This window comes from Oncorhynchus gorbuscha, unplaced genomic scaffold (genome assembly GCF_021184085.1).
Source record: "Oncorhynchus gorbuscha isolate QuinsamMale2020 ecotype Even-year unplaced genomic scaffold, OgorEven_v1.0 Un_scaffold_3199, whole genome shotgun sequence".
NCBI classification, from domain to species: Eukaryota; Metazoa; Chordata; class Actinopteri; order Salmoniformes; family Salmonidae; genus Oncorhynchus; species Oncorhynchus gorbuscha.
The window spans coordinates 855-28,775 of NW_025747512.1; the positions used below are offsets into that span (position 1 = coordinate 855).

Below are 27,921 nucleotides of genomic sequence, written 5' to 3' on the forward strand. Positions count from 1 at the left end.
TCTGTCTGTCTGTCTGTCTGTCTGTCTGTCTGTCTGTCTCACCGTGCAGCAGGGTAGGAGCTGGAGATGCGGAAGCGGACCTGTTCTATAGCCGACTTCACTAAAGCATCACTAGGAGAGACAGAGGGGTGGACTATAAACTCCACCTGGAGGAGAGGAGGAGAGGAGGAGGAGGAGAGGAGGGAGGAGAGGAGGGGAGAGGGGAGAGGGAGGGGGGGAAGGAGGAGGAGAGGAGGGGGAGGAGGGGAGGGGGAGAGGGAGGAGGGAGGGGGAAGGAGGAGGAGAGGAGGAGAGAGAGGGGGAGGGGGAGGAGAGGGGGGGAGGAGAGTAGGGGGAGGGGGAGAGGGAGTATGAGAGGGGGAGGAGAGGAGAGGGGAGTGGGGAGAGGAGAGGGAGGGGGGAGAGGAGGAGAGGGGAGGAGAGGGGAGGGGAGAGGGAGAGGAGGGGGAGGAGAGGGGGGGAGAGGAGGGGAGGGGGAGAGGGAGAGGAGGGGGGGAGGAGAGGGAGGGGGAGGAGAGGAGGGGGAGGAGAGGAGGGGGGGGGGGGAGGGGGGGGGAGAGGAGGGGGAGGAGAGGAGGGGGAGGGGGAGGGGGGAGAGAGGGGAGGGGAGGGAGAAGGGAGGGGGAGGGGAGGAGAGGAGGGGGAGGAGAGGGAGGGAGGAGGGGGAGGGGAGATGAGGGGCAGGGAGAGGGGCAGAGAGGGGGCAGCGAGAGGGGCAGGCGAGAGGGGCAGGCGAGAGGGGCAGGCGAGAGGGGCAGGCGAGAGGGCAGGGAGAGGGGCAGGGAGAGAGGGGCAGGAGAGAGGGGCAGGAGAGAGGGGCAGGAGAGAGGGGCAGGAGGGAGGGGCAGGAGAGGGAGGGGCAGGAGAGGGAGGGGCAGGAGAGGGAGGGGCAGGAGAGGGAGGGGCAGGAGAGGGAGGGGCAGGAGAGGGAGGGGCAGGAGAGGGAGGGGCAGGAGAGGGAGGGGCAGGAGAGGGGGGGAGGGGGAGGAGAGGGGAGGGGAGGAGAGAGGGGGAGGAGAGAGGGGGGAGGAGAGAGGGGGAGGAGAGAGGGGGAGGAGAGAGGGGGAGGAGAGAGGGGGGGAGAGAGGGGGGAGAGAGAGGGGGAGGAGAGAGGGAGGAGAGAGGGAGGAGAGAAGACAAAGTGATAAACTGTTAGAGAAACTAGTTGAATATTTCATCTATAGGTGTGTAGTCATGGTAACAAGCTGTAAATGCACTGTGTGAATTATGTCTGTTTATATCCGGTGTGTGTGCACGTGTGTCCGGTGTGCGCAGTGTGTGTGTGTGTGCAGTTTGTGCGCAGTGTGTGTGTGTGTGTGCGCGCAGTGTGTGTGTGTGTGCGCAGTGTGTGTGTGCGCAGTGTGTGTGTGCGCAGTGTGAGTGTGCGCAGTGTGAGTGTGCGCGCAGTGTGTGTGTGTGAGTGTATGTGCAGTGTGTGTAGTGTGAGTGCAGTGTGTGTAGTGTGTGTGTGTGTGTGAGTGTGTGTGTGTGTGAGTGCAGTGTGTGTGTGAGTGCAGTGTGTGAGTGCAGTGTGTGTGTGTGTGCAGTGTGTGTGTGTGAGTGCAGTGTGTGTGTACCTTCTTGCTGACTCCGTCCTGTATAACAGTGGTTCTGAACAGTTTGAGCATTCCCTCTTTAGACAGAGATCTGATGAGACGCAGGATAGACTTCCTACAACACTTAGTGTTCACACCATCTAGCTTCTCCTCATCCTGAACCAACCTCTGGATTCTAGAGGGACAGAGAGGAAGAGAGGAGAGGGAGGAGGGGGAGGGGGGAGAGAGAGAGAGAGAGAGAGAGAGAGAGAGAGAGAGAGAGAGAGAGAGAGAGAGAGAGAGAGAGAGAGAGAGAGAGAGAGAGAGGAGGGGAGAGAGGGACAGAGAGGAAGAGAGGAGGGGAGAGAGAGAGGAGGGGAGAGAGGGAGAGGGGAGAGAGAGACAGAGAGAGAGAGAGAGAGGGACAGAGAGAGGGACAGAGAGAGAGAGGGAGAGGGAGAGAGGGACAGAGAGAGGGACAGAGAGAGAGAGATAGAGAGAGACAGAGAGGGACAGAGAGAGGGAGAGAGAGAGAGACAGAGAGAGAGACAGAGAGAGGGAGAGAGAGAGAGACAGAGAGAGGGACAGAGAGAGAGACAGAGAGAGGGACAGAGAGAGGGACAGAGAGAGGGACAGAGGGAGGGATAGAGAGAGAGACAGAGAGAGAGACAGAGAGAGAGAGAGACAGAGAGAGAGACAGAGAGAGGGACAGAGAGAGAGACAGAGAGAGGGACAGAGAGAGGGACAGAGAGAGGGACAGAGAGAGGGACAGAGGGAGGGACAGAGGGAGGGACAGAGGGAGAGACAGAGAGAGAGGGACAGAGAGAGGGACAGAGAGAGGGACAGAGAGAGGGACAGAGAGAGGGACAGAGAGAGGGACAGAGAGAGGGACAGAGAGAGGGACAGAGAGAGGGACAGAGAGAGGGACAGAGAGAGAGACAGAGAGAGAGACAGAGAGAGGGACAGAGAGAGGGAGGAGGGGGAGGGAGAGAGGGACAGAGAGGAGGGGGAGGGAGAGAGGGACAGAGAGGAGGGGGAGGGAGAGAGGGACAGAGAGAGAGACAGAGAGAGGGACAGAGAGAGGGACAGAGAGAGGGACAGAGAGGAGGGAGAGAGGGACAGAGAAGAGGGACAGAGAGAGAGAGACAGAGAGAGGGACAGAGAGAGAGACAGAGAGAGAGACAGAGAGAGGGACAGAGAGAGGGACAGAGAGAGGGACAGAGAGAGGGACAGAGAGAGGGACAGAGAGGGACAGAGAGGGACAGAGAGAGAGAGACAGAGAGAGAGAGACAGAGAGAGAGACAGAGAGAGAGGGACAGAGAGAGAGAGACAGAGAGAGGGACAGAGAGAGAGAGGGACAGAGAGAGAGAGGGACAGAGAGAGAGAGGGACCGAGAGAGAGAGGGACCGAGAGAGAGAGGGACCGAGAGAGAGAGACAGAGAGAGGGACAGAGAGAGGGACAGAGAGAGGGACAGAGAGAGGGACAGAGAGAGGGACAGAGAGAGGGACAGAGAGAGAGACAGAGAGAGAGACAGAGAGAGAGACAGGGAGAGAGACAGAGAGAGGGAGAGGGAGAGGGAGGAGGGACAGAAAGGAGGGGGATGAGAAGAACAATATAATCAGATTGAGATTTTTTTTATTTAAATTTTTTAACAACAAATCCCAGTGAGACAGGAAGTGGTGTGACTGACGTGAAGAGGCCCTCTATGATCTTGAGGCTCTGAACAGCTTCCACAATCACGTTCTTCCTCTTCAGCAGGCGGTACGTCTGGCGGTGGTGCTCCTGACCCAGCAGAGACGTGGGAGGGGGAGAGACGGGGAGGGGGAGAGACGGGGAGGGGGAGAGACGGGGGAGGGGAGAGACGGGGGAGGGGGAGAGACGGGGGAGGGTAACAGGGATTCAAACAGGGAATTCACTGCACTCGATTTAAAGACATCTCTACATCATCATGTTCGAGAGACACACAGCCTCACCTTCTGACTGGGGATGTCCTCGATGACCGTGACGCTGTCCTCCGCTTGGCTGTTGCCTGCGAACATACTCCCCGTCTGGTCCAATGAAACGTCAGGACCGAATTTTGACTCCTCCTCCTCAACTGGGCTGAGCCAAGATTCCAGCTCTGGCTCCTGATTGGCTCCACCTTTGGTAGGGGGCGTGGTAGGAGGCAAGTGAAAGCAGGGGCATATTTAGGGGCGTGAAACATCACAGATAGAAATAGATCTGATACAATTCCTCTACCTGACAGCCAATCATATCTGTTCTACAACCAATGTTTCCATCTCTATTCTACCTGACAGCCAATCATATCTGTTCTACAACCAATGTTTCCATCTCTATTCTACCTGACAGCCAATCATATCTGTTCTACAACCAATGTTTCCATCTCTATTCTACCTGACAGCCAATCATATCTGTTCTCCAACCAATGTTTCCATCTCTATTCTACCTGACAGCCAATCATATCTGTTCTCCAACCAATGTTTCCATCTCTATTCTACCTGACAGCCAATCATATCTGTTCTCCAACCAATGTTTCCATCTCTATTCTACCTGACAGCCAATCATATCTGTTCTCCAACCAATGTTTCCATCTCTATTCTACCTGACAGCCAATCATATCTGTTCTACAACCAATGTTTCCATCTCTATTCTACCTGACAGCCAATCATATCTGTTCTACAACCAATGTTTCGATCTCTATTCTACCTGACAGCCAATCATATCTGTTCTACAACCAATGTTTCGATCTCTATTCTACCTGACAGCCAATCATATGTTCTACAACCAATGTTTCGATCTCTATTCTACCTGACAGCCAATCATATCTGTTCTACAACCAATGTTTCCATCTCTATTCTACCTGACAGCCAATCATATCTGTTCTACAACCAATGTTTCCATCTCTATTCTACCTGACAGCCAATCATATCTGTTCTACAACCAATGTTTCGATCTCTATTCTACCTGACAACCAATCATATCTGTTCTCCAACCAATGTTTCCATCTCTATTCTATCTGACAGCCAATCATATCTGTTCTACAACAAATGTTTCCATCTCTATTCTACCTGACAGCCAATCATATCTGTTCTACAACCAATGTTTCCATCTCTATTCTACCTGACAACCAATCATATCTGTTCTCCAACAAACCTTTCCATCTCAACGTTCTGAACAGGTTCCCTATTCTACCTGACAGCCAATCATATCTGTTCTCCATCTCAACGTTCTGAACAGGTTCCCTATTCTACCTGACAGCCAATCATATCTGTTCTCCAACAAACCTTTCTATCTCAACGTTCTGAACAGGTTCCCTATTCTACCTGACAGCCAATCATATCTGTTCTCCAGCAAACCTTTCCATCTCAACGTTCTGAACAGGTTCCCTATTCTACCTGACAGCCAATCATATCTGTTCTCCATCTCAACGTTCTGAACAGGTTCCCTATTCTACCTGACAGCCAATCATATCTGTTCTCCAACAAACCTTTCTATCTCAACGTTCTGAACAGGTTCCCTATTCTACCTGACAGCCAATCATATCTGTTCTCCAACAAACCTTTCTATCTCAACGTTCTGAACAGGTTCCCTATTCTACCTGACAGCCAATCATATCTGTTCTCCAACAAACCTTTCTATCTCAACGTTCTGAACAGGTTCCCTATTCTACCTGACAGCCAATCATATCTGTTCTCCAACAAACCTTTCTATCTCAACGTTCTGAACAGGTTCCCTATTCTACCTGACAGCCAATCATATCTGTTCTCCAACAAACCTTTCTATCTCAACGTTCTGAACAGGTTCCCTATTCTACCTGACAGCCAATCATATCTGTTCTCCAACAAACCTTTCTATCTCAACGTTCTGAACAGGTTCCCTATTCTACCTGACAGCCAATCATATCTGTTCTCCAGCAAACCTTTCCATCTCAACATTCTGAACAGGTTCCCTATTCTACCTGACAGCCAATCATATCTGTTCTCCAACAAACCTTTCCATCAACGTTCTGAACAGGTTCCCTATTCTACCTGACAGCCAATCATATCTGTTCTCCAACAAACCTTTCCATCTCAACGTTCTGAACAGGTTCCCTATTCTACCTGACAACCAATCATATCTGTTCTCCAACAAACCTTTCCATCTCAACGTTCTGAACAGGTTCCCTATTCTACCTGACAGCCAATCATATCTGTTCTCCATCTCAACGTTCTGAACAGGTTCCCTATTCTACCTGACAGCCAATCATATCTGTTCTCCATCTCAACGTTCTGAACAGGTTCCCTATTCTACCTGACAGCCAATCATATCTGTTCTCCATCTCAACGTTCTGAACAGGTTCCCTATTCTACCTGACAGCCAATCATATCTGTTCTCCATCTCAACGTTCTGAACAGGTTCCCTATTCTACCTGACAGCCAATCATATCTGTTCTCCATCTCAACGTTCTGAATAGGTTCCCTATTCTACCTGACAGCCAATCATATCTGTTCTCCATCTCAACGTTCTGAACAGGTTCCCTATTCTACCTGACAGCCAATCATATCTGTTCTCCATCTCAACGTTCTGAACAGGTTCCCTATTCTACCTGACAGCCAATCATATCTGTTCTCCATCTCAACGTTCTGAACAGGTTCCCTATTCTACCTGACAGCCAATCATATCTGTTCTCCATCTCAACGTTCTGAACAGGTTCCCTATTCTACCTGACAGCCAATCATATCTGTTCTCCATCTCAACGTTCTGAACAGGTTCCCTATTCTACCTGACAGCCAATCATATCTGTTCTCCATCTCAACGTTCTGAACAGGTTCCCTATTCTACCTGACAGCCAATCATATCTGTTCTCCATCTCAACGTTCTGAACAGGTTCCCTATTCTACCTGACAGCCAATCATATCTGTTCTCCATCTCAACGTTCTGAACAGGTTCCCTATTCTACCTGACAGCCAATCATATCTGTTCTCCATCTCAACGTTCTGAACAGGTTCACTATTCTACCTGACAGCCAATCATATCTGTTCTCCATCTCAACGTTCTGAACAGGTTCCCTATTCTACCTGACAGCCAATCATATCTGTTCTCCATCTCAACGTTCTGAACAGGTTCCCTATTCTACCTGACAGCCAATCATATCTGTTCTCCATCTCAACGTTCTGAACAGGTTCCCTATTCTACCTGACAGCCAATCATATCTGTTCTCCATCTCAACGTTCTGAACAGGTTCCCTATTCTACCTGACAGCCAATCATATCTGTTCTCCATCTCAACGTTCTGAACAGGTTCCCTATTCTACCTGACAGCCAATCATATCTGTTCTCCATCTCAACGTTCTGAACAGGTTCCCTATTCTACCTGACAGCCAATCATATCTGTTCTCCATCTCAACGTTCTGAACAGGTTCCCTATTCTACCTGACAGCCAATCATATCTGTTCTCCATCTCAACGTTCTGAACAGGTTCCCTATTCTACCTGACAGCCAATCATATCTGTTCTCCATCTCAACGTTCTGAACAGGTTCCCTATTCTACCTGACAGCCAATCATATCTGTTCTCCATCTCAACGTTCTGAACAGGTTCCCTATTCTACCTGACAGCCAATCATATCTGTTCTCCATCTCAACGTTCTGAACAGGTTCCCTATTCTACCTGACAGCCAATCATATCTGTTCTCCATCTCAACGTTCTGAACAGGTTCCCTATTCTACCTGACAGCCAATCATATCTGTTCTCCATCTCAACGTTCTGAACAGGTTCCCTATTCTACCTGACAGCCAATCATATCTGTTCTCCATCTCAACGTTCTGAACAGGTTCCCTATTCTACCTGACAGCCAATCATATCTGTTCTCCATCTCAACGTTCTGAACAGGTTCCCTATTCTACCTGACAGCCAATCATATCTGTTCTCCATCTCAACGTTCTGAACAGGTTCCCTATTCTACCTGACAGCCAATCATATCTGTTCTCCATCTCAACGTTCTGAACAGGTTCCCTATTCTACCTGACAGCCAATCATATCTGTTCTCCATCTCAACGTTCTGAACAGGTTCCCTATTCTACCTGACAGCCAATCATATCTGTTCTCCATCTCAACGTTCTGAACAGGTTCCCTATTCTACCTGACAGCCAATCATATCTGTTCTCCATCTCAACGTTCTGAACAGGTTCCCTATTCTACCTGACAGCCAATCATATCTGTTCTCCATCTCAACGTTCTGAACAGGTTCCCTATTCTACCTGACAGCCAATCATATCTGTTCTCCATCTCAACGTTCTGAACAGGTTCCCTATTCTACCTGACAGCCAATCATATCTGTTCTCCATCTCAACGTTCTGAACAGGTTCCCTATTCTACCTGACAGCCAATCATATCTGTTCTCCATCTCAACGTTCTGAACAGGTTCCCTATTCTACCTGACAGCCAATCATATCTGTTCTCCATCTCAACGTTCTGAACAGGTTCCCTATTCTACCTGACAGCCAATCATATCTGTTCTCCATCTCAACGTTCTGAACAGGTTCCCTATTCTACCTGACAGCCAATCATATCTGTTCTCCATCTCAACGTTCTGAACAGGTTCCCTATTCTACCTGACAGCCAATCATATCTGTTCTCCATCTCAACGTTCTGAACAGGTTCCCTATTCTACCTGACAGCCAATCATATCTGTTCTCCATCTCAACGTTCTGAACAGGTTCCCTATTCTACCTGACAGCCAATCATATCTGTTCTCCATCTCAACGTTCTGAACAGGTTCCCTATTCTACCTGACAGCCAATCATATCTGTTCTCCATCTCAACGTTCTGAACAGGTTCCCTATTCTACCTGACAGCCAATCATATCTGTTCTCCATCTCAACGTTCTGAACAGGTTCAGTACTTTCAGAAAGTATTCAGACTCCTTCACTTTTTCCACATTTTGTTACAGCCTTGTTCTAAAAATTGATTTTTTAAAATTCAATCTACTATCTTGAATCTACACCCATAATGACATCACAATAACCCATAATGACATCACAATAACCCATAATGACATCACAATAACCCATAATGACATCACAATACCCCATAATGACATCACAATACCCCATAATGACAACGCGAAAATAGGTTTTTAGAAATGTAAAAACAGAAATACGTTATTTAATATAATATAATAATAATATAATAATATAATAATGGTCCTTCTGTAGCTCAGTTGGTAGAGCATGGCGCTTGTAACGCCAGGATAGTGGGTTCGATTCCCGGGATCACCCATACGTAGAATGTATGCACACATGACTGTAAGTCGCTTTGGATAAAAGCGTCTGCTAAATGGCATATATTATTATTATTATTATTTACATAAGTACTCAGACTCTTTGCTATGAGTCTAAATTCAGCTCCTGTTGCATCCTGTTTCCATTGATTACCCTTGAGACCTTTCTACAACTTGATTGTTGTGCACCTGTGGTAAATTCAATTGATTGGACATGATTTGGAAAGGCACACACCTGTCTATATAAGGTCCCACAGTTGACAGTGCATGTCAGAGCAAAAACCAAGCCATGAGGTCGAAGGAATTGTCCATAGAGCTCCGAGACAGGATCGTGTCGAGGCACAGATGTAGGGAAGGGTACCAAACAATGTCTGCAGCATTGAAGGTCCCCAAGAACACAATGGCCTCCATCATTCTAAAATGGAAGACGTTTGGAACCACCAAGACTCTTCCAAGAGCTGGCCGCCCCGGGCAAACTGAGCAATCAGAGGAGAAGGGCCTTGGTCAGGGAGGTAACCAAGAACCTGACGGTCAATGACTGGGCGTCCAGAGTTCCTCTATGGAGGTGGGAGAACCTTCCAGAAGGACAACCATCTCTGCAGCACTCCACCAATCAGGCCTTTATGGTAGAGTGGCCAGACGGAAGCCACTCCTCAGTAAAAGGCTCACAACAGCCCGCTTGGAGTTGGCCAAAAGGTATGTAAAGACTCTCAGAAGACTCCCATGTAAAACAAGATTCTCTGGGCTGATGATACCAAGATTGAACTCTTTGGCCTGAATGCCAAGTGTCACATCTGAAGGAAACCTACAATCCATACAGTGAAGCATGGTGGTGGCAGCATCCCTACGGTGAAGCATGGTGGTGGCAGCATCATGCTGTGGGGATGTTTTTCAGTGACAGGGACTGGGAGACTAGTCAGGATCGAGGGAAAGATGAAGAGAGAAAAGTACAGAGAAACCCTTGATGAAAACCTGCTCCAGAGCGCTCAGGACCTCAGACTGGGGTGAAGGTTCACCTTCCAACAGGATAACGACCCTAAAGCACACAGCCAAGACAGCGCAGGATTGGCTTCGGGTAAAGTCTCTGAATGTCCTTGAGCAGCCCAGCCAGAGCTCGGAATTGAACCCAGATCGAACATCTCTGGAGAGACCTGAGATAGCTGTGCAGCGATGCTCCCCATCCAACCTGACAGAGCTTGAGAGGATCTGCAGAGAAGAATGGGAGAAACTCCCCAAATACAGGTGTGACAAGCTTGTAGCGTCAAACCCAAGAAGACTCAAGGCTGTAATTGCTGCCAAAGTACTGAGTAAAGGGTCTGAATTCTTAAGTAAATGTGATATTTTTGTCTTTTTTTTTAAAACAGTTTTGCAGAAATGTCTAAATAACCTGTTTTTGCTTTGTCATTATGGAGTGTTGTGTGGAGACTGATGAGGGATTTGTGTTGGGTGCAGAGTGATGAGGTACTTTGTCATTATGGAGTGTTGTGTGGAGACTGATGAGGGATTTGTGTTGGGTGCAGAGTGATGAGGTACTTTGTCATTATGGAGTGTTGTGTGGAGACTGATGAGGGATTTGTGTTGGGTGCAGAGTGATGAGGTACTTTGTCATTATGGAGTGTTGTGTGGAGACTGATGAGGGATTTGTGTTGGGTGCAGAGTGATGAGGTACTTTGTCATTATGGAGTGTTGTGTGGAGACTGATGAGGGATTTGTGTTGGGTGCAGAGTGATGAGGTACTTTGTCATTATGGAGTGTTGTGTGGAGACTGATGAGGGATTTGTGTTGGGTGCAGAGTGATGAGGTACTTTGTCATTATGGAGTGTTGTGTGGAGACTGATGAGGGATTTGTGTTGGGTGCAGAGTGATGAGGTACTTTGTCATTATGGAGTGTTGTGTGGAGACTGATGAGGGATTTGTGTTGGGTGCAGAGTGATGAGGTACTTTGTCATTATGGAGTGTTGTGTGGAGACTGATGAGGGATTTGTGTTGGGTGCAGAGTGATGAGGTACTTTGTCATTATGGAGTGTTGTGTGGAGACTGATGAGGGATTTGTGTTGGGTGCAGAGTGATGAGGTACTTTGTCATTATGGAGTGTTGTGTGGAGACTGATGAGGGATTTGTGTTGGGTGCAGAGTGATGAGGTACTTTGTCATTATGGAGTGTTGTGTGGAGACTGATGAGGGATTTGTGTTGGGTGCAGAGTGATGAGGTACTTTGTCATTATGGAGTGTTGTGTGGAGACTGATGAGGGATTTGTGTTGGGTGCAGAGTGATGAGGTACTTTGTCATTATGGAGTGTTGTGTGGAGACTGATGAGGGATTTGTGTTGGGTGCAGAGTGATGAGGTACTTTGTCATTATGGAGTGTTGTGTGGAGACTGATGAGGGATTTGTGTTGGGTGCAGAGTGATGAGGTACTTTGTCATTATGGAGTGTTGTGTGGAGACTGATGAGGGATTTGTGTTGGGTGCAGAGTGATGAGGTACTTTGTCATTATGGAGTGTTGTGTGGAGACTGATGAGGGATTTGTGTTGGGTGCAGAGTGATGAGGTACTTTGTCATTATGGAGTGTTGTGTGGAGACTGATGAGGGATTTGTGTTGGGTGCAGAGTGATGAGGTACTTTGTCATTATGGAGTGTTGTGTGGAGACTGATGAGGGATTTGTGTTGGGTGCAGAGTGATGAGGTACTTTGTCATTATGGAGTGTTGTGTGGAGACTGATGAGGGATTTGTGTTGGGTGCAGAGTGATGAGGTACTTTGTCATTATGGAGTGTTGTGTGGAGACTGATGAGGGATTTGTGTTGGGTGCAGAGTGATGAGGTACTTTGTCATTATGGAGTGTTGTGTGGAGACTGATGAGGGATTTGTGTTGGGTGCAGAGTGATGAGGTACTTTGTCATTATGGAGTGTTGTGTGGAGACTGATGAGGGATTTGTGTTGGGTGCAGAGTGATGAGGTACTTTGTCATTATGGAGTGTTGTGTGGAGACTGATGAGGGATTTGTGTTGGGTGCAGAGTGATGAGGTACTTTGTCATTATGGAGTGTTGTGTGGAGACTGATGAGGGATTTGTGTTGGGTGCAGAGTGATGAGGTACTTTGTCATTATGGAGTGTTGTGTGGAGACTGATGAGGGATTTGTGTTGGGTGCAGAGTGATGAGGTACTTTGTCATTATGGAGTGTTGTGTGGAGACTGATGAGGGATTTGTGTTGGGTGCAGAGTGATGAGGTACTTTGTCATTATGGAGTGTTGTGTGGAGACTGAGGGATTTGTGTTGGGTGCAGAGTGATGAGGTACTTTGTCATTATGGAGTGTTGTGTGGAGACTGATGAGGGATTTGTGTTGGGTGCAGAGTGATGAGGTACTTTGTCATTATGGAGTGTTGTGTGGAGACTGATGAGGGATTTGTGTTGGGTGCAGAGTGATGAGGTACTTTGTCATTATGGAGTGTTGTGTGGAGACTGATGAGGGATTTGTGTTGGGTGCAGAGTGATGAGGTACTTTGTCATTATGGAGTGTTGTGTGGAGACTGATGAGGGATTTGTGTTGGGTGCAGAGTGATGAGGTACTTTGTCATTATGGAGTGTTGTGTGGAGACTGATGAGGGATTTGTGTTGGGTGCAGAGTGATGAGGTACTTTGTCATTATGGAGTGTTGTGTGGAGACTGATGAGGGATTTGTGTTGGGTGCAGAGTGATGAGGTACTTTGTCATTATGGAGTGTTGTGTGGAGACTGATGAGCGATTTGTGTTGGGTGCAGAGTGATGAGGTACTTTGTCATTATGGAGTGTTGTGTGGAGACTGATGAGGGATTTGTGTTGGGTGCAGAGTGATGAGGTACTTTGTCATTATGGAGTGTTGTGTGGAGACTGATGAGGGATTTGTGTTGGGTGCAGAGTGATGAGGTACTTTGTCATTATGGAGTGTTGTGTGGAGACTGATGAGGGATTTTTATTTATTTATTATTATTTTAGAATAAGGCTGTAAAATGCGGGAAAAGGTGAAGGGGTCTGAATGCACTGTAAACGGAGATGAAATCTTAAATGAGCTTCAGTTAGATTGAACCCCTACAGGATGCTAAGGGGTAGGGAATTGGGTGTTAGGGTGGGTGCAGAGTGATGAGGTACCAGGAAGTAGAGTTAGGTCAGTATTTAAGGTGTTGGGTCAGTATTTAAGGTGTTAGGTCGGTGTTGGGTCAGTATTTAAGGTGTTGGGTCAGTATTTAAGGTGTTGGGTCAGTGTTTAAGGTGTTGGGTACTTACTCGTGATGGGTGCAGAGTGATGAGGTACCAGGAAGTAGAGTTAGGTCAGTATTTAAGGTGTTGGGTCAGTATTTAAGGTGTTAGGTCGGTGTTGGGTCAGTATTTAAGGTGTTAGGTCAGTATTTAAGGTGTTGGGTCAGTATTTAAGGTGTTGGGTCAGTATTTAAGGTCTTGGGTCAGTATTTAAGGTCTTGGGTCAGTGTTTAAGGTGTTGGGTCAGTATTTAAGATGTTGGGTCAGTATTTAAGGTGTTGGATCAGTATTTAAGGTGTTGGGTCCTTACTCGTGATAGGTGCAGAGTGATGAGCTACCAGGAAGTGGAGTTAGGTCAGTATTTAATGTGTTGGGTCAGTGTTGGGTCAGTATTTAAGGTGTTGGGTCCTTACTCGTGATAGGTGCAGAGTGATGAGCTACCAGGAAGTGGAGTTAGGTCAGTATTTAATGTGTTGGGTCAGTGTTAGGTCAGTATTTAAGGTGTTGGGTCCTTACTCGTGATAGGTGCAGAGTGATGAGCTACCAGGAAGTGGAGTTTGGTCAGTGTTTAAGGTGTTGGGTCCTTACTCGTGATAGGTGCAGAGTGATGAGCTACCAGGAAGTGGAGTTTGGACGGCTTCAGGAGAGACATCTTGCCCACTTTCTTTTGTTTTGCATTTTTCTTCTTCGCTCCCTTCTTCCCTTTCTTCTCGACTTCCCAGTCTTCGTCTTCCTCGTCCCTCTCTCTCTCCTCCTCTCCCTCAGTGTTTCCCAGAGGTTCCAGAAGCGATGGTGTTTTTGGTGTAGGCCGAGTCTTTGTGGTAGCTGGTGTTTTTAGGGTGGCCTGTGCTGGGGTTTGGGGGGCCCCCTCTCCTTCCCCTCCTCCCCCTACAGTGCGAAGCCGGTCTGATCGCTCCTGCTCTTTCACCAGATGTCGAAGCAGATCGGACTCGTCGACGTGCAGATGGCCGAGGTACTTAGTGGTCCTCTGACGACCCTCGTCTTCCATGAAACCCTGACGGACACAAGGACAACACACACTATTGTCTATTCTATTATACCCTGAGGGACACAAGGACAACACACACTATTGTCTATTCTATTATACCCTGAGGTGACGGACACAAGGACAACACACACTATTGTCTATTCTATTATACCCTGAGGTGACGGACACAAGGACAACACACACTATTGTCTATTCTATTATACCCTGAGGGACACAAGGACAACACACACTATTGTCTATTTCATTATAAAAAAATATATAAAACATGGGAAAAATGACATTTACATGACGGACAGACACAGCTCAACGACAGACAGACACAACTCAATGACAGACAGACAGACACAAGCTCAATGACAGACAGACACAGCTCAATGACAGACAGACAGACACAGCTCAATGACAGACACAGCTCAATGACAGACAGAAGGACAGACAGACACAGCTCAATGACAGACAGACACAGCTCAATGACAGACAGACACAGCTCAATGACAGACAGACAGACACAGCTCAACGACAGACAGACAGACACAGCTCAACGACAGACAGACAGACACAGCTCAACGACAGACAGACAGACACAGCTCAACGACAGACAGACAGTTCAACGACAGACAGACAGACAGTTCAATGACAGACAGACAGTTCAATGACAGACAGACAGACAGACAGACAGACAGACAGACAGACAGACAGACAGACAGACTTCAATGACAGACAGACAGACAGACAGAGACAGACAGACAGACAGAGACAGACAGACAGACAGACAGACAGACAGAGACAGACAGACAGACAGACAGACAGACAGACAGGCACAGTTCAATGACAGACAGACAGACAGACAGACAGACAGACAGACAGACAGACAGACAGACAGACAGACAGACAGACAGACAGACAGACAGACAGACAGACAGAGTTCAATGACAGACAGACAGACAGACAGACAGACAGACAGACAGACAGACAGACAGACAGACAGACAGACAGACAGACAGACAGACAGACAGACAGACAGACAGACAGACAGACAGACAGACAGACAGAGTTAAATGACAGACAGACAGAGTTAAATGACAGACAGACAGACAGACAGACAGACAGACAGACAGACAGACAGACAGACAGACAGACAGACAGACAGACAGACAGACAGACAGACAGACACAGTTCAATGACAGACAGACAGACAGACAGACAGACAGACAGACAGACAGACAGACAGACAGACAGACAGACAGACAGACAGACAGACAGACAGACACAGTTCAATGACAGACAGACAGACAGACAGACAGACAGACAGACAGACAGACAGACAGACAGACAGACAGACAGACAGACAGAGTTAAATGACAGACAGACAGACAGACAGACAGACAGACAGACAGACAGACAGACAGACAGACAGACAGACAGACAGACAGACAGACAGACAGACAGACAGACAGACAGACAGACAGACACAGTTCAATGACAGACAGACAGACAGACACAGTTCAATGACAGACAGACAGACAGACACAGTTCAATGACAGACAGACAGACAGACAGACAGACAGACAGACAGACAGACAGACAGACAGACAGACAGACAGACAGACAGACAGACAGACAGACAGACAGACAGACAGACAGACACACACACACACACAAGGAGACACACACAGAGACACACACAGAGACACACACAGAGACACACACAGAGACACACACAGAGACACACACAGAGACACACGGAGACACACACGGAGACACACACGGAGACACACACGGAGACACACACGGAGACACACACGGAGACACACACGGAGACACACACGGAGACACACACAGACACACACAGACACACACAGACACACAGACAGACTTTACCTTGATCATGTCTGTCCTCTCCAGCAGTCGGCAGATCATACGAGACTCCAGCTTGCCGATGCACATCCTCGCACGCAACGCACTCTGAGAGATGCCCTTGGTCCCGCAGGACACGACTAGATCAGCCAATCGCAAAGCAGAGAGTAAGACATTCGACCAATCAGAAATGGAACCGTTCCCGGTCTTTAAAAAAAAAAAAAAGGAAAATGTATCTATTTCTACATCAATATTTTGGCCAATAAGAAAAGAGCAAACCAGAACGTACTGATCCCATAGGCCTGTGAAAGTAAGTCTCTCTCCATGATCCGCCCCTCTGTGGGGACGGTCTTCCTATTTGCTCCTCCCCCATCATCATCGTCGTTATCATCATCATCCTCAGCCTCGACCAACTCCTTCCTCACATAGGGTTTGATTAGCTTCAGACAGCGAGCCACCACCTTGGTGCCTAGAGGAGAGGAAACAAGGGGTTAGGGAACAAGGGGTTAGGGAACAAGGTGGCCCCAGTGAGGACAAGGAGAGTAAGGAAGGGGGAGTGAGTGAGGAAGGAAACAGGGAACCAGACAAAACAAAGGGCATCAGGAGAACCAGCCGTCAGACTAGTGTCCAGGAGAACCAGCCGTCAGACTAGTGTCCAGGAGAACCAGACTAGTGGCCAGGAGAACCAGCCGTCAGACTAGTGTCTAGGAGAACCAGCCGTCAGACTAGTGTCTAGGAGAACCAGCCGTCAGACTAGTGTCTAGGAGAACCAGCCGTCAGACTAGTGTCTAGGAGAACCAGCCGTCAGACTAGTGTCTAGGAGAACCAGCCGTCAGACTAGTGTCTAGGAGAACCAGCCGTCAGACTAGTGTCTAGGAGAACCAGCCGTCAGACTAGTGTCTAGGAGAACCAGCCGTCAGACTAGTGTCTAGGAGAACCAGCCGTCAGACTAGTGTCTAGGAGAACCAGACTAGCGTCTAGGAGAACCAGCCGTCAGACTAGTGTCTAGGAGAACCAGCCGTCAGACTAGCGTCTAGGAGAACCAGCCGTCAGACTAGTGTCTAGGAGAACCAGCCGTCAGACTAGTGTCTAGGAGAACCAGCCTTCAGAGTAGCGTCTAGGAGAACCAGCCGTCAGACTAGTGTCTAGGAGAACCAGCCGTCAGACTAGTGTCTAGGAGAACCAGCCGTCAGACTAGTGTCCAGGAGAACCAGCCGTCAGACTAGCGTCTAGGAGAACCAGCCGTCAGACTAGTGTCTAGTAGAACCAGACTAGTGTCTAGGAGAACCAGACTAGTGTCTAGGAGAACCAGACTAGTGTCTAGGAGAACCAGACTAGTGTCTAGGAGAACCAGACTAGTGTCTAGGAGAACCAGCCGTCAGACTAGTGTCTAGGAGAACCAGACTACTGTCTAGGAGAACCAGCCGTCAGACTAGTGTCCAGGAGAACCAGCCGTCAGACTAGTGTCTAGGAGAACCAGCCGTCAGACTAATGTCCAGGAGAACCAGACTAGTGTCTAGGAGAACCAGCCGTCAGACTAGTGTCTAGGAGAACCAGCCGTCAGACTAGTGTCCAGGAGAACCAGCCGTCAGACTAGTGTCCAGGAGAACCAGCCGTCAGACTAGTGTCTAGGAGAACCAGCCGTCAGACTAGTGTCTAGGAGAACCAGCCGTCAGACTAGTGTCTAGGAGAACCAGCCGTCAGACTAGTGTCTAGGAGAACCAGACTAGTGTCTAGGAGAACCAGCCGTCAGACTAGTGTCTAGGAGAACCAGCCGTCAGACTAGTGTCTAGGAGAACCAGACTAGTGTCTAGGAGAACCAGCCGTCAGACTAGTGTCCAGGAGAACCAGCCGTCAGACTAGTGTCTAGGAGAACCAGACTAGTGTCTAGGAGAACCAGCCGTCAGACTAGTGTCCAGGAGAACCAGCCGTCAGACTAGCGTCTAGGAGAACCAGACTAGTGTCCAGGAGAACCAGCCGTCAGACTAGTGTCTAGGAGAACCAGACTAGTGTCTAGGAGAACCAGACTAGTGTCTAGGAGAACCAGCCGTCAGACTAGTGTCTAGGAGAACCAGACTAGTGTCTAGGAGAACCAGACTAGTGTCTAGGAGAACCAGACTAGCGTCTAGGAGAACCAGCCGTCAGACTAGTGTCCAGGAGAACCAGCCGTCAGACTAGCGTCTAGGAGAACCAGCCGTCAGACTAGCGTCCAGGAGAACCAGCCGTCAGACTAGTGTCTAGGAGAACCAGCCGTCAGACTAGCGTCTAGGAGAACCAGCCGTCAGACTAGTGTCTAGGAGAACCAGCCGTCAGACTAGTGTCTAGGAGAACCAGCCGTCAGACTAGTGTCTAGGAGAACCAGCCGTCAGACTAGTGTCTAGGAGAACCAGCCGTCAGACTAGTGTCTAGGAGAACCAGCCGTCAGACTAGTGTCTAGGAGAACCAGCCGTCAGACTAGTGTCTAGGAGAACCAGCCGTCAGACTAGTGTCTAGGAGAACCAGCCGTCAGACTAGTGTCTAGGAGAACCAGCCGTCAGACTAGTGTCTAGGAGAACCAGCCGTCAGACTAGTGTCTAGGAGAACCAGACTAGCGTCTAGGAGAACCAGCCGTCAGACTAGTGTCTAGGAGAACCAGCCGTCAGACTAGCGTCTAGGAGAACCAGCCGTCAGACTAGTGTCTAGGAGAACCAGCCGTCAGACTAGTGTCTAGGAGAACCAGCCGTCAGACTAGCGTCTAGGAGAACCAGCCGTCAGACTAGTGTCTAGGAGAACCAGCCGTCAGACTAGTGTCTAGGAGAACCAGCCGTCAGACTAGTGTCCAGGAGAACCAGCCGTCAGACTAACGTCTAGGAGAACCAGCCGTCAGACTAGTGTCTAGTAGAACCAGACTAGTGTCTAGGAGAACCAGACTAGTGTCTAGGAGAACCAGACTAGTGTCTAGGAGAACCAGCCGTCAGACTAGTGTCTAGGAGAACCAGCCGTCAGACTAGTGTCCAGGAGAACCAGACTAGTGTCTAGGAGAACCAGCCGTCAGACTAGTGTCCAGGAGAACCAGCCGTCAGACTAGTGTCTAGGAGAACCAGCCGTCAGACTAGTGTCCAGGAGAACCAGACTAGTGTCTAGGAGAACCAGCCGTCAGACTAGTGTCTAGGAGAACCAGCCGTCAGACTAGTGTCTAGAAGAACCAGCCGTCAGACTAGTGTCCAGGAGAACCAGCCGTCAGACTAGTGTCCAGGAGAACCAGCCGTCAGACTAGTGTCTAGGAGAACCAGCCGTCAGACTAGTGTCTAGGAGAACCAGCCGTCAGACTAGTGTCTAGGAGAACCAGACTAGTGTCTAGGAGAACCAGCCGTCAGACTAGTGTCTAGGAGAACCAGACTAGTGTCTAGGAGAACCAGCCGTCAGACTAGTGTCTAGGAGAACCAGCCGTCAGACTAGTGTCTAGGAGAACCAGACTAGTGTCTAGGAGAACCAGACTAGTGTCTAGGAGAACCAGCCGTCAGACTAGTGTCCAGGAGAACCAGCCGTCAGACTAGTGTCTAGGAGAACCAGACTAGTGTCTAGGAGAACCAGCCGTCAGACTAGTGTCCAGGAGAACCAGCCGTCAGACTAGTGTCTAGGAGAACCAGCCGTCAGACTAGTGTCTAGGAGAACCAGACTAGTGTCTAGGAGAACCAGCCGTCAGACTAGTGTCTAGGAGAACCAGCCGTCAGACTAGTGTCTAGGAGAACCAGACTAGTGTCTAGGAGAACCAGCCGTCAGACTAGTGTCCAGGAGAACCAGCCGTCAGACTAGTGTCTAGGAGAACCAGACTAGTGTCTAGGAGAACCAGCCGTCAGACTAGTGTCCAGGAGAACCAGCCGTCAGACTAGCGTCTAGGAGAACCAGACTAGTGTCCAGGAGAACCAGCCGTCAGACTAGTGTCTAGGAGAACCAGACTAGTGTCTAGGAGAACCAGACTAGTGTCTAGGAGAACCAGCCGTCAGACTAGTGTCTAGGAGAACCAGACTAGTGTCTAGGAGAACCAGACTAGTGTCTAGGAGAACCAGACTAGCGTCTAGGAGAACCAGACTAGCGTCTAGGAGAACCAGCCGTCAGACTAGTGTCCAGGAGAACCAGCCGTCAGACTAGCGTCTAGGAGAACCAGCCGTCAGACTAGCGTCCAGGAGAACCAGCCGTCAGACTAGTGTCTATGAGAACCAGCCATCAGACTAGCGTCTAGGAGAACCAGACTAGTGTCTAGGAGAACCAGCCGTCAGACTAGTGTCTAGGAGAACCAGCCGTCAGACTAGTGTCTAGGAGAACCAGACTAGCGTCTAGGAGAACCAGCCGTCAGACTAGTGTCTAGGAGAACCAGCCGTCAGACTAGCGTCTAGGAGAACCAGACTAGTGTCTAGGAGAACCAGACTAGTGTCTAGGAGAACCAGCCGTCAGACTAGTGTCTAGGAGAACCAGCCGTCAGACTAGCGTCCAGGAGAACCAGACTAGTGTCCAGGAGAACCAGACTAGTGTCTAGGAGAACCAGACTAGTGTCTAGGAGAACCAGACTAGTGTCCAGGAGAACCAGCCGTCAGACTAGTGTCTAGTAGAACCAGCCGTCAGACTAGTGTCTAGGAGAACCAGCCGTCAGACTAGTGTCCAGGAGAACCAGCCGTCAGACTAGTGTCTAGGAGAACCAGCCGTCAGACTAGTGTCTAGGAGAACCAGACTAGCGTCTAGGAGAACCAGCCGTCAGACTAGCGTCTAGGAGAACCAGCCGTCAGACTAGCGTCTAGGAGAACCAGCCGTCAGACTAGCGTCTAGGAGAACCAGCCGTCAGACTAGCGTCTAGGAGAACCAGCCGTCAGACTAGCGTCTAGGAGAACCAGCCGTCAGACTAGCGTCTAGGAGAACCAGCCGTCAGACTAGCGTCTAGGAGAACCAGCCGTCAGACTAGCGTCTAGGAGAACCAGCCGTCAGACTAGCGTCTAGGAGAACCAGCCGTCAGACTAGCGTCTAGGAGAACCAGCCGTCAGACTAGTGTCTAGGAGAACCAGCCGTCAGACTAGTGTCCAGGAGAACCAGCCGTCAGACTAGCGTCTAGGAGAACCAGACTAGTGTCTAGGAGAACCAGACTAGTGTCTAGGAGAACCAGCCGTCAGACTAGTGTCTAGGAGAACCAGACTAGTGTCTAGGAGAACCAGCCGTCAGACTAGTGTCTAGGAGAACCAGACTAGTGTCTAGGAGAACCAGCCGTCAGACTAGTGTCTAGGAGAACCAGCCGTCAGACTAGCGTCTAGGAGAACCAGCCGTCAGACTAGCGTCTAGTAGAACCAGACTAGCGTCTAGGAGAACCAGCCGTCAGACTAGCGTCTAGTAGAACCAGCCGTCAGACTAGCGTCCAGGAGAACCAGCCGTCAGACTAGCGTCCAGGAGAACCAGACTAGTGTCTAGGAGAACCAGCCGTCAGACTAGTGTCTAGGAGAACCAGCCGTCAGACTAGTGTCTAGGAGAACCAGCCGTCAGACTAGCGTCTAGGAGAACCAGCCGTCAGACTAGCGTCTAGGAGAACCAGCCGTCAGACTAGTGTCCAGGAGAACCAGACATCAGACTAGTGTCCAGGAGAACCAGAACTCTCCTGGTATCTCCTGGCCTACTGTCGGGTTAAGGTAGTGAGGTAGTGTGTCGGGTACATACCTCTCCTGGTATCACAGGGGCCTACTGTCGGGTTAAGGTAGTGAGGTAGTGTGTCGGGTACATACCTCTCCTGGTATCACAGGGGCCTACTGTAGGGTTGAGGTAGTGAGGTAGTGTGTAGGGTACATACCTCTCCTGGTATCACAGGGGCCTACTGTCGGGTTGAGGTGTTCAACTGGTTTAATGACCACTTGGACCAGTTTGGCTGCTTGCATGTACTGATACATACGCTTGAAGGTCCTCTCACTGATACTCTGCCGAGAGAAAACACACTGCTGATACACACTGTCCTGATACACACTCTCTAACCTCACACTGTCCTGATACACACTGTCCTGATACACACTGTCCTGATACACACTGTCCTGATACACACTGTCTAACCTCACACTGTTCTGATACACACTGTCTAACCTCACACTGTCCTGATACACACTGTCCTGATACACACTCTCTAACCACACACTGTCCTGATACACACTGTCTAACCTGACACTGTCCTGATACACACTCTCTAACCTCACACTGTCCTGATACACACTCTCTAACCACACACTGTCCTGATACACACTGTCTAACCTCACACTGTCCTGATACACACTGTCCTGATACACACTGTCCTGATACACACTGTCCTGATACACACTGTCCTGATACACACTGTCCTGATACACACTCTCTAACCTCACACTGTCCTGATACACACTCTCTAACCACACACTGTCCTGATACACACTCTCTAACCACACACTGTCCTGATACACACTCTCTAACCACACACTGTCCTGATACACACTCTCTAACCTCACACTGTCCTGATACACACTCTCTAACCACACACTGTCCTGATACACACTCTCTAACCTCACACTGTCCTGATACACACTCTCTAACCACACACTGTCCTGATACACACTCTCTAACCACACACTGCATGTCCTGGTACACATGCATACAAGGTCCGCTCAACGATGCAATGTTAACTGGAACACAGAGGTCTCACCAGTTGGTCTCGTAGTGTGATCATGGAGGCTGTGTGGTTGGGCGCCTCTGACAGGAGGTTAGAGGTCAACTCCATCAGGATATCATACTTACTACGCCTGGAGAGAGAGAGAGACCCAACCAAATCATGAGAAAACAAAAAGATAATTACTTGACACATTGGAAAGAATTAACAAAAAAACAGAGCAAACTAGAATGCGATTTGGCTCTAAACAGAGAATACACCGTGGCAGAATACCTGACCACTGTGACTGACCCAAACTTAAGGAAAACTTTGACTATGTACAGACTCAGTGAGCATAGCCTTGCTATTGAGAAAGGCCGCCGTAGGCAGACATGGCTATCAAGAGAAGACAGGCTATGTGCTCACTGCCCACAAAATGAGGTAGAAACTGAGATGCACTTCCTAACCTGTCCAATGTATGACCATATTAGAGAGACATATTTCCCTCAGATTACACAGACCCACAAAGAATTCGAAAACAAACCAAATTTTGATAAACTCCTATATTCCTATAGGACCATTCTTAGTTTCTACCTGACTAGTTGATTACACAGGCAATACTAAAGTGCCTATAAGAACATCCAATATTCAAAGGTATATGAAATACAAATCGTAGAGAGAGAAATAGTCCTATAATTCCTATAATAACTACAACCTAAAATTTCTTACCTGGGAATATTGAAGACTCATGTTAAAAGGAACCACCAGCTTTCATATGTTCTGAGCAAGGAACTTAAACGTTAGCTTTCTTACATGGCACATATTGCACTTTTACTTTCTTCTCCAACACTTTGTTTTTGCATTATTTAAACCAAATTGAACATTTATTTATTTGAGGCTAAATTGATTTTATTGATGTATTATATTAAGTTAAAATATGTGTTCATTCAGCATTGTTGTAATTGTCATTATTACATATATATAAATGTAAAAAATTAAAATTAAAATCGGCCAATTAATCGGTGTCATGACGTTGGCCTGGGGGGGTAGGTTTATGAGAGTCATAAATACCTCTTCCCCCCTTTTTCCTCTCTCCACCCTACTGAGGTTACATTTGCACAACCCTTGGTTAACATAGAGATTCTGGGAACATCAGAAGGTGGGGGGGGGAAATTAACTATATTCTGGTAATCCGACCAATGGAACATATGTGGTGGTACTTAATGAATATGATGTCAGTTTGGTTGTTATCTGAGACATTCTCATCAATGATAAGATGACATAAACTCTACAGTGGAAAGTCTACACATCAGAGTTATCGGATTCACATGGAATTGTTGTTCAATTTAAATGTTTGAATATGAAATTATTCGTGATGGGATGAAATGTGATTTTAGCTTCTAAAATGTGAGATTTGGGTTTTCATAAGATAGGGCTCTGCTCAATGTGAAGGGACATGGGCTATAAAACTTTTCAAACACGCCCTCCTCGTATCGGCGTTGAAAAATCATAAATCGGTCAACCTCTAGTAAATACAATCCATATTTATGTTTATTTATTTTCCCTGTTGTACTTTAACCATTTGTACATCATTACAACTTCTGTGAGTGTAATGTTTACAGTTAATAAACAAAAGTGAAATAAACAATAAAAATGATCTACTTCACTTGCTTTGGAAATGTAAACATATGTTTTCCATGCCAATAAAGCCCTTGAATTGAATCAGGTTTAGAATTGAATCAGGTTAGAGAGTGCATCAAGTTTAGAATTGAATCAGGTTAGAGAGTGAATCAGGTTTAGAATTGAATCAGGTTAGAGAGTGAATCAGGTTTAGAACTGAATCAGGTTAGAGAGTGAATCAGGTTTAGAACTGAAACAGGTTAGAGAGTGAATCAGGTTTAGAACTGAAACAGGTTAGAGAGTGAATCAGGTTTAGAACTGAAACAGGTTAGAGAGTGAATCAGGTTTAGAACTGAATCAGGTTAGAGAGTGTGTACTGACCGGTCTACGTGGAAGCGTTTGAGCAGGAGCAGTATGGAGTGTTGCTGTGCTCCGCTGGCCAGTCTGAGGACATGAGACTGCATGGTGATCAGATCATTCTGTGTCAGAGACTTCCTCAAGTAGTGCATCTTCCTCGCGTCCGTCCTGCACCAATCACAACACAGCTTATTACATAGTGTGACCAATCAGAACAGACAATAAGTGGTATTCCAGCAACTTTGCAGAGATGAGAAAGTGACAGAGAGCATGCTGGTACATAAACACTAAAGAGGTAGAGGAGATCACTGTGGTTTTCCTGTCAAGTCAGCTACTTGAATGAGCAGGAGTACAGGTCTCTCAGTAGCTAAAGAGGTAGCAATGTGTTTTCCTACTTGAATGAGCAGGAGTGCAGGTCTCTCAGTAGCTAAAGAGGTAGAGATGTGTTTTCCTACTTGAATGAGCAGGAGTAGCAAAAGAGGTAGAGATGTGTTTTCCTACTTGAATGAGCAGGAGTGCAGGTCTCTCTGTAGCTCTCCCTGCCAGCGGGCCCTCCCCACCCTCTCCAGGATACAGTATGAGTGGTCAGTCAGCTTCAAGTCCGGGTCTCCTCCGTCACCTATTAACACCCTGAACCTTAACCTCTGGGAGGCCACCATTACCAGCTTCCTCCCCCACCTGGAGGAGGAGAGGTCATCATGGGTTAGGGGTTGTTTTAGGACCATTCTGAGTATCTACCTGACTAGTTGATGACAAGTTGTGGATTGATTCTACCTGGAGGAGAGGTTATCAGTTGGGTCTATGACTTTCTGTAGTCGGGCCAGCTAATGTAATGTTACCAGCGGGTCCCATTTCACTCCCCCTTGGCCCTAAACCCTTGATGAAACATGCTGACCACACAGCTCACGTCGCAAAATACATTTAAACACGTTATTCAATTATTGCACCCGCGCTGCTCGCACACCAACCAGCGTCTGCGTGGCCAAGCGCTAAAATAGAAGTCATTTCTATTTCTGACGCTGAAACATAAACCAACGTACAACACCAACGTGCACCACCGTTTACAACACCACCGTTTACAACACCACCGTTTACAACACCACCGTTTACAACACCACCGTTTACAACACCACCGTTTACAACACCACCGTTTACAACACCACAGTTTACAACACCACCGTTTACAACACCACCGTTTACAACACCACCGTTTACAACACCAACGTGCACCAGTTTATTGCTTCCACCTTACAGATCTACAAACATTGAAGTGGGCGATATACCGTTTATATAGCATACCGGGGCATTTCGAAACACCGATGGTATGATTTTCAATTTCGCCTCGCATGCTCCGCCACGGCTTATAACAATAACGAAGTATAACTATATAAGTGTCAAATTAGATCCAGCTATGCGTTTGCTAACTTGTTAAGATCAAACTTCTTGATTACAGCCGAAACATAACAGCCTGAGTAACAGCCAAGGAGAGGTGGAGGAATTGGGACCAGCTGGATATGAATGTGTTAAAGATATCTTTTTTATTTTACCTTTATTTAACTAGGCAAGTCAGTTAAGAACAAATTCTTATTTTCAATGACGGCCTGGGAACAGTGGGTTAACTGCCTGTTCAGGGGCAGAACGACAGATTTGTACCTTGTCAGCTCGGGGGTTTGAACTTGCAACCTTCCGGTTACTAGTCCAACGCTCTAACCACTAGGCTACCCTGCCGCCCCATCTTCAATTCACACACACACACACACACACACACACACACACACACACACACACACACACACACACACACACACACACACACACACACACACACACACACACACACACACACACACACCTTTTGAAGGCGTCCTCTAACGTTACACATGGCGTCAGGTTGGTGGTGCGGATGATTGGGGTGACGTTTCTCCTCTCCTTGAAGAAGACACACGAGCCCTGGATTCCACTCTTATCCTCCAATAAGATCTGGACAGGGTAGGAGTCCACTCTGTCCCAATGGGATGCTTCCTGAATCCCTGTGTCTGGATCTATGTCTGCAAATCTGAAGAACAGACATATGGCATGGAGAGGGACAGTGGCGTTGGCAACTTGCACGCAGCTAATTGAACATTTGGCACTAGATATTCAGCCATCAAGGTTAGTTAACTAGTTAGTAGTGTCAGCTTTGGTGACACTACTAACTGAATGATTTTACTAGCTAGTTAGATATTTTGTTTCAAATTCATAGGCAATGCCATAACGCTACAAATGTACGACATGGGGAAAATGTATAGCAGGACTGATGTTGGGAACTGGGAAATCCAAGTTCAAAACACATTTTTGTAGTTGGAGCTAGTTCTCTCCAATTTCTCATTTGTTTTGAACGTAGCTAGACAAGTGACGGCTCGATCACGCCGACAGTGTCAATGCATTTTGGTCGACCAGAAGACGTACATTCATTCCAATGTAACGCTGCGTTTGCCTTGCAACATTGCGTTGCAGTGCGTGCGTCAAACTGTACGCGTAGACGGCTTGACAGAAATGGCAGCATTAGGTAAATGTTGAACTTTTGTTGCACACATATCCAGATGATGCTCCGTCCTATTTTTTTCGTACCGACACTGTACGTGTGATCGACGCGTAAGACAACTCCAACCTACCGGTCGACGAGCACGACGTCCGCTCTCTCTTGCGGCAGCTCGAAGAAGTCGACTTCGCGGTTCGAGACCAAGGATTTCCAAATGAACTCTTTAGTACACGGGTCTAGATTCCGTGGGAAAACGGGGTTCCTCTTTTCCAACCGAATCCACAGAGAGAGGATGGTAACCCCGTCCAGTCCCTCCAACGCCACTTCGTCCATTACTATGTCAAGCGGATCCATGTCTCGCAAACTAACGTTAGTTCACTAGCTCCGCTGCAAACTCGTAACTCAAAGTTTAAAACATGACCAACTACTACTGTACGGCTCGATATGCATTCAAAGCTTCTGCATTGTATCCCGTTTAATTAAAACCGCTGAATTAAACGTGAAATCAAGCACATTTTACGCAGAAATGTATGTTTTCTTTGGAAGCTGACGTTCCAACTGTGTTCCTATCGTGACGTTGCACGTGTAAACTTTGACCTTGTGTTGTACGTCATTCCGCGTCACTCAAACCGTTTCCTGGAGGACATTTCCCGTTGTTCCACAAGATGGCGTCCTACTCACATTTACCTGTAAACATCAAAACGGAAACTGTATAGTCATCGTCACAACAATTCATTGAGGGCAATAAACTGAAATCAACAAACGTTATTGCATCCAACTCCTGATATTAAAGGGTCGTTACAATATGTTGCGGAATAGCTCGGGACTGTCCTATAAGTGAATGGAACAAATATGAGGATTGCCTGTATACATTACGGGATTTTAAGTCGTGGACATAAAAGCA

General features: G+C 47.9%; 1 protein-coding gene across 1 annotated transcript; it reads right to left on the minus strand.

Moving 5' to 3' along the window:
* Nucleotides 1-27,595, minus strand: LOC124027418 (general transcription factor 3C polypeptide 1-like). Its single transcript, XM_046339849.1, has 13 exons — nucleotides 27,151-27,595; nucleotides 26,349-26,552; nucleotides 24,998-25,174; nucleotides 24,521-24,664; nucleotides 22,577-22,673; nucleotides 21,704-21,827; nucleotides 16,187-16,366; nucleotides 15,922-16,037; nucleotides 13,620-14,046; nucleotides 3,510-3,676; nucleotides 3,227-3,318; nucleotides 1,578-1,731; nucleotides 1-146 (listed from the first exon to the last, which is right to left on the minus strand). Exons 1-13 carry the CDS (start codon nucleotides 27,369-27,371, stop codon nucleotides 39-41), a joined length of 2,211 nt encoding a protein of 736 aa, XP_046195805.1. The 5' UTR covers nucleotides 27,372-27,595; the 3' UTR covers nucleotides 1-38.
* Between the last annotated feature and the right edge of the window lie 326 nt (nucleotides 27,596-27,921).

Excerpts from the sequence above, each read along its gene's own strand:
- LOC124027418 (XM_046339849.1), bottom strand. The coding sequence starts at position 27,371 with ATGGATCCGCTTGACATAGTAATGGACGAAGTGGCGTTGGAGGGACTG. Across the intron at positions 24,665-24,997 it reads CTGCACTCCTGCTCATTCAA|GACGGACGCGAGGAAGATGC; the intron begins GTAGGAAAACAC and ends TGATTGGTGCAG. Across the intron at positions 14,047-15,921 it reads AGAGGACAGACATGATCAAG|GGTTTCATGGAAGACGAGGG; the intron begins GTAAAGTCTGTC and ends TGTGTCCGTCAG.